The following is an 11,369-nucleotide window of genomic DNA, read 5'->3' on the forward strand; positions in this document are numbered from 1 at the left end:
CAACATGGAAGTAACCTGATTGTTGACTGTGCAATGGGGTGTGCTGTGGCTGACCTGGAGTTAACTGGTGCTGAAAGGGGACACTTTGTCTGCCCACTGCACACGCTGTAAATCAGGTGTCACCACAGCCATTAACCAAGTGTCACCAAGGGCAGCGGGATATTTCTTAATGTGCATTTTCCCACTGTGGCTTAGAGCTGTTCTTAGCTTCTTGTACTGTACTGCTAAATTATGAGAGGCTTAATAACAATTGGCAGAATGCTGACAAATAATGACGATTTTTTTTTCCAGATTATCATCACTGACCAGTACTGATTGGTATTGATTTTAACCTCTGGTTATTGCAGAGAAAGTAGTTTGGTTTCTTTAGGTGCTGGACTGTTCCCAGTTCCTCTGGGTATCCTCAGCTCTGCATGGGAGGGCTGTTCACTCCCACTAACCATCCAAACTTGCTGGAGATAGCTACAAACTGTCAAAAATCCCCTTTTCCCATCCTCCCTGGAACACATTCCAGATGTAAATGCCAGGATACACAGATTCCCTTTAGGGAAACTGAACATGGTGGCACAAGCTGCCTTCCCTTTTCTACTCTTTTACAGCCTCTCTGCCTTTCTCAACCTGTTATGCCCAAGAGCTGTTCATCCTGCCCCCAGCCTCATCTGAGACCAAACCCGGAGGAAAGACCTGCAGGGTCCTGCAGGTGCCAGTTTTTTTCCTTTACATGCTCCGAAAGTGCACCACACTGTCAGACCTGAGAGCAGCAGGGGCTGGCCTCGGTGGTCTGTCCTGGAGGAGTTCAGTGGGATTAAACAGCAGTCAGAAAAGGGGCTGCTGAGAGCACGGCTGAGCTTGCAGGAGCCTCAGTGATGCACAGCACAGCCCCTCAGTGATGGGTAAGCTGCAGGTCTCCTGGGACACATGTGCACTCTAACCCCAGGATTAGATGGCTACCAAACCACAAGCTGTGGTGTTTTTTGTCTTAAATAAGACATATTTCTTAAATGGATGTGTAGAAGGTCTCTCCTGTTGCCCCAGTGTCTAACCAGGCCTCGCTGCTTATGACTGCCCTGAGGAAGGGGTGAGGAATTGAGATGCTCAGTGTTTCCTCATTCCTGAGAGTTCAGTGCTTGGGCTCACCGCTCCTTAGCTGCATTCAGTTATTTAAGCAGGACAGCTTGGGAGGATGTATCATGCAACAGGCAGGGGCTGTGCTGAGCAGTGTGGGACCTTCAGGCACCTGGTGTTTGACTTGTCTCCATAGATGCTGTGACCATGGCATCCCAAGGCCAGGTCATTTTCTGGAGGTATGGTATTATCTGCACTTGCTTTGGCAGAGGGGAGGGAGGCAATTGCATTTTTCATTCTCTTGGGATGTTTCACCCTGCTGCCAGGAGCTCTCAAGACAGCAGTTCTTTGCAGCTTGACTGTACTGCACTCACTCAGGCTACTTAAATACCAAGCAAAGCTTGTTTTATACTATTTGTAAGGCCATGTATGTATCAGACACCAATGTGCAGGTCATCAACTGTAGTCAAGATGGAGATGCATGTCCTAGAACTCTGCATTTGCTAGAATTTGTTATCCTAGGGTTGAATGTTGTGGTAGATTGGGATAGCAATGCTTGAGGAAGGGTGTATTTCTGCTGTTGTATTTTGGGGGTTCAATGGCCTGAGGAGGGCACCCTACTTCTGCTGGTTCTCAGACAGTTGCTTTTGTTTCTATCGCATCAGCTTGCTGTAGGGAGAAAGAAACTGTCCTCCAGAAGTTTTCTTTCAGGAGTAAGAGCTGGGAAAACATTCCCAAAGTGTTTTGTGCCTCTCATTTCAATGACCCCATTTCCTTTGGAGCTGTTGACCAAGTGCTGGTGAACTACAGTTAGAAAAAGAAGTCATAAAAATATGTACCTTGTACCTTTATCTCCTGATTAGTTGAAAATAACCCCCACCAGGTGGATAAAATGGCAAATTTTTCATCCTTTAGTGAATATGGACTGAACTCTTATCTAAACCTCACTGCTTGAACAGAGACAGCAACATGCCATGTCTTTCCATCCCAGGTATGGACTTTCCAGGCTGGATGGAGACAGAGGTTCCAGTGGTGTGTGAGACAGTCCTGGTGGCATTTATTCTGTGAAAAGGTTTCAGCTGTTACCATTATCTGTCCCACCAGAGTGGAACAGCAGTGGGGAGAAGGACAGGCCACGTGTGAACAGAAGAGACCTCACACATGAGCTGTGTCGCATGGAGCATCAAGGAAGAACTAAATAGCAATATTATCTGCACCTTTTCACTGCCAGGAGTGAGGTTGCCTGTAGACACAATGTCAGAGTGTAAACATTCTCTGGGCGCTGTGTTCCTCATGTGTTTGGAATGCACGCAATAACCAGCTCTGTTATTCTCAGCCAGCCTTTGTCAGGGAAATTAAATTACTGACGGGTGTGAAAAAATGCACATCTATCCCCTTGCTGCTCTGAAAACCTTCCTCCTGCTCTGCCAGTGCCTCTGCCTGCCTTGCCAGGCAGCAGGTTACTGGGAGAAGGAGGCTTCCTTCAGGGATGTTTGCTTTTCAGGCTAATCCTGAAACACAGAAACAGACCAGAGAGAGGGGTGAATTTTCCAGGAAGTTTCAGAGAAGCAGTGGGAGATTTCTGCTGATTTCAGGTTAAAAAAAACAACCAAGGAAACAAAACAAAAAAAATCCCCAACAAAAACAACAAAACCCCCTGAAGTGCTGAAGAAAGTTGGGTTCTGCAATCAACAGCTGTATATTGGAATAGAAACCCTGTTGGTTTGGGTTACCACTGCCATTTCTTTTCCACAGTAAACTTTGATATAAGGAGGAAGACAAGGGACCTTCGATATCTTAATCTTCCTCTAATTTGACCCTTTAAGCCCATTCCTGAGGGAAAGCATAGTCCAAGTGGAACTAGAGATCTGGAGGTTTAGAACTGTTGCCTGTCACAACCAGGCTGTGAGCCTCTCCCTGTCCCCAGGCTGTGGGTTGGCAGCATTCAGGCAGGGAATGAACGGATTAATTTAATGCCAAATTTGATTCTAGTTTGATTCCAAGTTTGGCTGGTGAGGAACAGGACTATGGAAAATAGGGTAGGAGGTAGAGAGCAGCATCCCACAGGCTGCCAAATCAGCACTGGGAACTGAGGGTGGTGTCAGGACTCCGACTGGTGCAGCCTCAGCCACCTACATCAGTCTGTTTCTGTGCCTTTGAAACACTGGAGGTACCGGGGTGCTGATGCACAGAAAATTGCTTTTTGCTTGAAGTGGACTACTGCAAGACACAGCTACTACCAACATGTGGCTAGGATGCCAGGTTCCTCTCATTCACTCTGCACTCCAGATCTACTTGTTACACATGGTGGGCACACAGCAAATATTTGTAAGGATCTTGTGATTCCTGGATCTTGCCGTTTCTGCAGAGGAAACTCCGGAGGGACTAATTTCTCCTTGTCCCTTACAAGGGATGTTGAAGTAGGCAGTTGCATCTGTATACTCAAAATTGCCATTCCCCCTATGACAAATGAGCAGCTTTTTCAATCAGCCCTGCTGGTGCTCTAGCAAAGTTTTGCAGCCATGGGGGCAGGTGGCACCAGCACAGGACCAAAAACATTGGTGTGGCCTGTTTGTGCTGGTTTGTGTTTGTGAATAAGGTGAGGATGGTTTTGGACAGAAGAGTGTGAGGGCAGAGGTGGTGTTCAGGCCAGAGGGTCCTTTCAAGGACCAGAGGCAAGTGTGGTGGCACTTGAAGCATTCAGGGACTGCATAGGAGGACATCCTGGCTGCTTGTCCCCGTGCCGTACCTCCTAGCATTTATTGTAACCCTCTGGCAGCATCCCTCGGCTCTGAGCACTTTCTTCCCTGCCTCTCCTTGGGAAGAAGAATTGTATGATATTGCAATAAAGGTGAGTCACAATTGTGTGAGAGCACCATGTGGCTGCTTCTTGCTTTGTGCTTCCCAGGCATGGGAGCTGAGGCTTGTCATGACAACCTTGGCTGAGTTTATAGCAGCTATCTTGCTCTGGGATCAACTCCCAGAGTGGAAATTGGTAAAGCTCCTTAAGGAGATGGATGTCATTCAACATACACGAGACACTTGGCATCTTTCCCAGAACAGGAAAGCACAGGCTGTCCCACGGTGAGCCTGGCTGGGACCTGGAGTGACTCGGGTTGAGTCCCGTGGGGCATGCCAGGGCTTTGCTGGAAGCTGTCACACTGCAGGATCCACAGGAGCCATCGAAGTCCCCATCCCGCAGGCCCTCAGGGGAGGCAGTGGCTGGGTCCCCAGATACCTGGTGTCCATGGCTGGATGATATCCATGGCTTTTCTGCCAGCCAAATGTGACATCTCCCAGCTCTGGGGGCATCTAGTCAGACCTTGGTGTGGATGTGAATGTGTATATGGATTTGTACAAACCCTTATCTGGACATACCACATACTTCGGTGAAATAGAGTTCTGATCCCTTCTGAGCACGTGCAAGCAGGGTTTCCTCAGAAAACTTCCCACTGGCTTTAAGGATGAGAGTGCAAGGGAGACAGTGGGAGGGCAAACAAGTCTGTAACATCTCCCTTTTTCTCTATTCCCTCTTTCAACCTACCTTCCCTTTCTCCCTTCCCTGCTGTTCCCTTCGGGAGAGGCTTGTTCACACGGTGCAATTTTCTTGAGTTCCTTATCAGCCCTGTGATCGTGGCATCTGTGGAAATTGAGCAAGTCACAGATGCAGGCACACATCAGTGGTGGGAGGAGTCCATGGCTGCAGGGACACTGATGGACTCTCCTGCGGGAGGCTGCCCAGTGTGTTGGCAAAGTGTGCTGCAAACCAGCAAATGCTGCTGAAACAGAGCAGCTGGTTTCGTGTGGGCAGAAGGGCTGTGACCTCTCACAGCCTGCAGCTCTCTTGGCTTCTCCTCTGTGAGGAGTCTCTGTGAGACGGCTGGGCATGAGCTCCAGGATGGACCTGTGGGTTTGTGGGGAGCTGCCTCAGGGCTTGCTCTGTCTGGGAGCTGAGTTTGCTGCCACAACCCCTCAGGCCGCAGGAAAATGTGCTTGTGACCACATGACAGCTCCACTGGCTGTCGTGGGAGTCCATACCCAGCCAAGCTTCTGGGTCTGTCCAAGCTGGGCTGTGCCAGAGAGGCTGTGCTTGGCAAGGCTGGAGCTGTGCTGATCCATGACACGCTGCTTTTCTTTTCCTCCACCTGTGTGGCTTGGCATGTGGTCCTCTCCTCCTCAGTCTCTCATTCAACATTACCCATCTCCACATGGAGCATCCCAAATTCCAACCACGTCAAAAAAAATGGCCCTGTTTCCAGACCCCTCCTGCACATGTACATGGTGTCTCCTGGGGTCAGGGGCCTCTCTGCTTTGCTCACTCCTTGGTCACTCACAAGCTCCAGCAGGGACTGCCTGACTTGCTTATGCACCAGGGAATGCAGAGAGAAGCATCCTGCACTGAGAGCTGCCTGCTCTCAAAGGCAAAGCCTGCATCCCCTGCCATATGGGTCCCCCACTGTTGATGACAGGTGCTGCTCACCTGAATGTTCATCACTCTTGTGGTCATGTGCTTCACCCATCTACCTCATTCTGGGTCTGTGGCTCACCTGCCTCCACCTCCTTCCTGCAGACAACTCTGCAGATGGACGGTACAGGCATGGGCTGTGAAGGAGGTGGGCTCTGAGCTAATGCCCTTTCCTTTTTCCCCAATAGCATGACTACAGTCATTGTCATCCTGGCTGCAGTGATCACCCTGATCATTGGTTTTGGTGTCTCAGGTATGTGACTGCTCAGATTTCTTGCAGTTTCTGGTGGGGTGATGAACTTCTGCCCTGCCTCTACCTCCGTGTGTCCACCCCCTGCACAGGCTGAGGTGTGATCATGTGTGGAAGTGCCTCATCTTTAAAACCCTTTAACAAAGGCTAGGCAGGTGTAGTGCAGCCTGTGCTGCTGGAGGTGTTGTCATGTGTCAGCTGAAATTTCCTTGGGTTTGGAGCCCCAAACCTACACATAAAGTCCTGCACATACTCTGCTCCTTCTCCCAGACGGGATGAGATGATGGGATGGTATTTATTATGAAATCAGAGAGCATCTGCCAGGATAGGACACCTTTCCCAGGTCTCTCAGAGACAACAAAAATGTGCTGCTTTGGTGTTGGCCAAAATACAGTTTCCTTGGAATGTGCTGAGTTAGGATGGGTAGGGAAGGGCTGCATGGGAAAGAGGGCCTGGCTCTTGGAATTTCCAGGCTCACAGCTTAGGATTTAAGATGCTGACTTTTCTTAAATGAAAGAAAAATATTTGGATTTCAGTAAGGGGGAAAGAGCTGCTATTTCTCTGCCTTCCAATCACGCTTTTGTTGCATAAAGGAAGGTCCTGACTAAGAAAAGACAAAAATCATGCTTCTCTGGCAGCTGCAAAGAGAAAAATCCCTGATACATATAAGTAAACAAGAAAATACCACATAAATTCTTCTCAAACATGTAAGAAGAGCTACTTTTTGAAGCACTCTTTTGCTAATGAAATACCCCTGTGCTTTCTCTTGGCATGCAGTCCACAGGAGCTGGCCCCTACTAGCAGCACTGGTAGCTGCCATCGGTGGCCTTGCCGTGTGCCAGTGCCTGTTCAGCCTCAGGCTTGGTCCACGACAGCTACAGGACAGTCTGGCCTTTCTCCAGGATTGCTGCCTTACCTTTCTCCAGCCTCCTTGCTCTCTCCTTGCAGGAAAACACTCCATCAGTGTGACGGCACTGACGTCTCCAGGGAACATTGGCCAGCGCAGCATCCTGGGCTGCACTTTTGAGCCTGACATCCGGATGGACAGCATAGCAATCCAGTGGGCCAAGGAGGGAGTAGTTGGGCTGGTTCATGAGTTTAAGGGTGGGAAGGACCACCTGCAAGAACAAGATCCGTCATTTCAGGGCCGCACGGCCGTGTTTGTGGACCAGGTGATCGGCGGGAATGCTTCCCTGGAGCTGAGGGATGTGCAGCTCTCCGATGCTGGCACCTACCAGTGCTCTGTCACCACAGCCAGAGGGAGTGGGGAAGCAGTGCTGCAGTACAGGACAGGAGGTGAGGGCTACAAGGAACAAAATCCTGCTGCAAAACATGTGCTCATGTGCCTTGGTTGAACCTGCCTGCACTTATGATGGTGCTGCACCTCTGAGTAGGGTATTTTTCTGGCTTTTCCAAGGATATTTATGGCCTTACTCCATCTTTTGACGTGCTTATTCCAGAAAAGGTTATAATCTTGATAACACAGTAGTTTTTTCTCTCTAGAATTAGGATATATCTCTAGCCAGAAGTGCTGCATATTAAAAATTGTAGCATATTTAATGTATTTTTCTCAGTTTTTCTGAAGTTTCAGTTTTTAAAAAATTACTACCAAAGCAACAAACCTCTGATATCATAGTTATCTGAAATGTTACATATTTTACAAGAGACAGTCATCCAGGAGAGATCTGGAAACCACCACGTCTTCAGCCTCTTCCAGTGAGATGAATTTGGCTGTAATAACAAGTCACCTCCCAAGCAGTCACCTCATGTTGAGACTGATGGATGAACCCTTTGAGGGTCTCCTCCAGACTGCAGTCTCTCTCTCATCCCTGAGGCCAGAACTGCAGCCCTACAGTTCAAACTGGGTGAGGAAAAGTCCTCAGAACTCTCCAAGTCAAAGAGGGTTTTGGATTGCAAATGTCCCCTATCCCTCCTTGAAGCCCTATGGATCTGCCTGCTTTTGTGTTTCTTGGTTGGATGTTTAAAGTAATCCACACAGAAGGGCATTAGAAAGAAAATGTGAAATGGTGTAATGGGTTTTATTTCCAACGTAGTAATACCTGTTCTGTGTGGAAAGACAGACATGCTCCTTTAAGCTGATTTCCTTTAGCTCATCCTTTCACCAGTTCACCACCAGATCCTACCACCCAAAGCCAAAGCTGATGAATACTGAAGGCAGCTGTCCTGTGCTTTGGCTGTGTACAGCCCTCCTTATTCCAGGTCTGCAGGGGATTGCTCAGGATGAGAAAATGGTCTCAAGTTGCACCAGGGGAAGTTTAGATTTAATATTAACAAAAATTTGCTCAGGGAAAGGGTTATCAAGCCCTGGAACAGGCTGTCCAGGGAAGTAGTGGAATCACCTACTATCCCATGAGATTTAAAATACGTGCATTTATGGTATAGTGGTGGACTTAATGCTGGGTTAACAGTTAGATTTTATTTTAAAGTTCTCTTCCAACCTTAATAAATCTGCAGCTCTGTGAAGCTGTAGGTGTTGGTCAGGCCCCCTTCTCAGTGAGTGAAGAGGGTGAATCATCTTTCTCTCATTAATAAAAACTAAAAACCACTAAAGCTGCCACAACCTCAGCAGATACTGTCAAGCTGTATTGCTATGTTTAGATCCCTTGTAGTCATCCTCCCATGGCCCAACCTGTACAGAGCTCTGTCTGAGCCTGTTTTTGGCGTGGCTACGGGCAATGCTGTGCTGCTAAGCAGCAAGCAGCCTAGAAATACCTGTGACTGGTGGATGCAGTGGGGTATTTCATGCCCAGTTCCTATCACTTGCCTTGTTTTGACCCTCTCCATTTTCCCTCCCAAAGCCTTCAGCATGCCCATGGTGCAGGTGGAGAACAGCAGCCATGGGGACACGCTGCAGTGTGAAGCCCTGCGCTGGTTCCCCTGCCCTGCCGTGCGCTGGACGGCCTACGGTGATACTGGGGAGCGCCTGCCCCACACTGCCAGCACCAGATACGAGCTGAACCCTGGAAACATCACTGTGAGGGTGGTTTCCCTCCTGCACAGCGTCACTGCTAATGCCACCTACACCTGTGTGATTGAAAACAGCATTGCCAAGGCTATGGGCAGCATCACAGTGACAGGTAGGGTTCAACACCACCCAGAGATGACAGGCATGGGGGAGAGGAGAGTTTCAGCAGTGTTCCTGGTGCACCAGAGGGTTCCTGCAGCAGCTGTATCAGTCAAGGACGGGTCTGAAACATGGCTATTCCAGCCACTTCCCTCTGTCCCTGCAATGAAGGAAAGGGAATGAGTTTGCTCCTGCTATCTTATATGCTTCTCATGGTATTGTAAGCTTGGCATGGGGACAGAACTGCCAGGGGACCAGAAAGAGAGACACACTTCAAAGGAGTGTATTGCTTGGAATGTTAACCAAAACCAAACCAACCAACCAAAACCCACATCTTTTGACACTTTCTTTAACCAGTTCAGCTTAGATCCCATTCGTGTACCGAACCAACAGGCCCCTCAGCGGTTATTGATGACAATATCTCTGACTCTAGCCCAATCTCTTTATTTAAAAGGCCATTTTACTCACAGAAAATCAAACTTTCCAAAGGTCCTGAGTATCTTCTCCTGTTCTACATGAGAAGGGCCATAATGCTTCTACAGCCAGGACTTCATTTGGTCTCCAGTACAAGAGGCAGGGTCTATCTTCATCCATATTCAGAAAAACGAGAAGGAATAAATGCACAATTTATTTGCCTTCCCTGCTGTGTTCCTGCTCTGGTAGCCTCTCACTATTCTTCTCCTACAGATTTCAGCATTACAAAGGTGACTAACTTGCAGCTGGTGAGCCTGAATGCAGAGTCAATGTCATCCTCCTTTCCAGCCTGTCACTGGATGCTTCTGCTTCCCTTGTACCTGCTGTCATTATAAAGCCAATATAAAGCTATTGGAAACTCTGCTGGACCTGCAGGTAAGCTTGGGAAGAGAAACTCATATACGTACAATAGACATAGATTCTCTTAGGGACCTTGGCTACAGCAGCAGACCTATCTCAAGCCTGCCAGAATTGGAGAACGTGTCTTTCCCCTCTGCCCCTCCTTTCCCCATCCCCACCTTTAGGTGGGACACATGGCTTGTCCCTCCCACAAGCTTCTCCCATCACTTTCTGCAACAACAGAGATCCTTCTCTTATACCAGCAGCTGTCAGCTCTTACTTGTCCCCTCATCCTCTTTCCTTGCACCCTCTGAACCTGGGCTGCAGTTTATGGCTGCAAGGGCTTCCTCTCTCTGCTCACAAGACCTGCTACAGTACAAGCCTTGCTTGCTTCCACTTTACTCACACAGCTCCACAGTACAGTGTGCTGTCTCCAGTAAATAGTACAGACACCTAGCTCCCACAGCTAGAGGGATCTAGCCTGAGCAATCCCCTGCAGACCTGGAATAATGAGGGCTGTACACAGCCAAAGCACAGGACAGCTGCCTTCAGTATTCATCAACTTTGGCTTTAGGTGGCAGGACCTGGAGGTGAACTGGTGAAAGGATGAGCTAAAGAGAACCAGCTAAAAGGAACATGTCTGTCTTTCCACACAGAATGGGTATTACAGCTACATTGATGGCAGGATTCATTTCAGGCTTTCCTCCCTCTGGGGCTGAGGACTTTAGGAGTTCCTGCCAGTTCCAGAGTACACAGTAGCACAAACATGAAATTAGCTGATTTTTCTTGTGTTATTTCTTACCCACATCAACAACAGGATACTTTGTCTGGCTTCACAAAGAGAACAAGGAATGCAATAAGGAAAATTGCATAAAGGAAAAGTTCTGATTGCAGGCCAAGATATGTTCCCTTGTCTGATCTAACACAGTGACCAGAACGCTGATCATGGGCGGAAGTTCAGATGCAAACAGGAAAAGGGTTTCCCGCAATACAGCTGAGAACAGCTCATTCAGAGTACTTAAAGCAAGCAATTCTTAACTCCCCCCAAACAGATTTGATTCACCCATCTCTTGGCTTGTGATTCCCTGACTGTACTAATAAAACTGTAAATAAGAGGTCCAGTTAATCTCTTCCATCTTCTTGGAATGCTAAAATCAAACTCCCCTTCTGAAAAAGATGAGAATGGCAGAACAGTGATGGGTAAGAAAACTGCCAGCACCAGGAATATCGTGGCAAAGACAAACCATGTCTAAAGTCCTGTATGAGGAGTGATGATTGCATTTGTAATGTGAAATAAAAGAGGAACAGATAAGTAGACACCAGACAGAAAACTAACGTACAGTATGAGGAGGAAAAGGAGACTAGTAAGGTTCAAATTCAGAAGAAAAGTTATTAAACCCAGATATAACAATAGAGCCGAATTTTCCTTTTTTTTGCTTTTTAAATAAGTGCTATCTGGCACTTCCTATCTATTTCTGTCTGTTACTGTGTTATTAATATTACAGGACTACTTTCAGTTGCACTTCTTAACCACATTTGATCTTTGTCTTATCACTTATGGTCAACATTTTCCTCAGTCTGAGATAGATTTTGGGGACTTTTTTTTGTTTTATTTTCTTTTCTTTCTGGAGGGTGGAGAGTAAGCTTTAGTAAAATCTTTTCTGTTTTGCAGAAAGCACCAAAGAAAATAA

General features: G+C 47.7%; 1 protein-coding gene across 1 annotated transcript; it reads left to right on the forward strand.

Moving 5' to 3' along the window:
• Positions 1–4,631: 4,631 nt before the first annotated feature.
• Positions 4,632–9,103, forward strand: LOC111938721 (V-set domain-containing T-cell activation inhibitor 1). Its single transcript, XM_023940636.2, has 3 exons — positions 4,632–5,783; positions 6,729–7,076; positions 8,600–9,103. Exons 1-3 carry the CDS (start codon positions 5,720–5,722, stop codon positions 9,046–9,048), a joined length of 861 nt encoding a protein of 286 aa, XP_023796404.2. The 5' UTR covers positions 4,632–5,719; the 3' UTR covers positions 9,049–9,103.
• The last annotated feature ends 2,266 nt before the right edge of the window (positions 9,104–11,369 follow it).

The sequence above is a fragment of the Cyanistes caeruleus genome, chromosome 3 (genome assembly GCF_971803275.1).
Source record: "Cyanistes caeruleus chromosome 3, bCyaCae1.hap1.1, whole genome shotgun sequence".
NCBI classification, from domain to species: Eukaryota; Metazoa; Chordata; class Aves; order Passeriformes; family Paridae; genus Cyanistes; species Cyanistes caeruleus.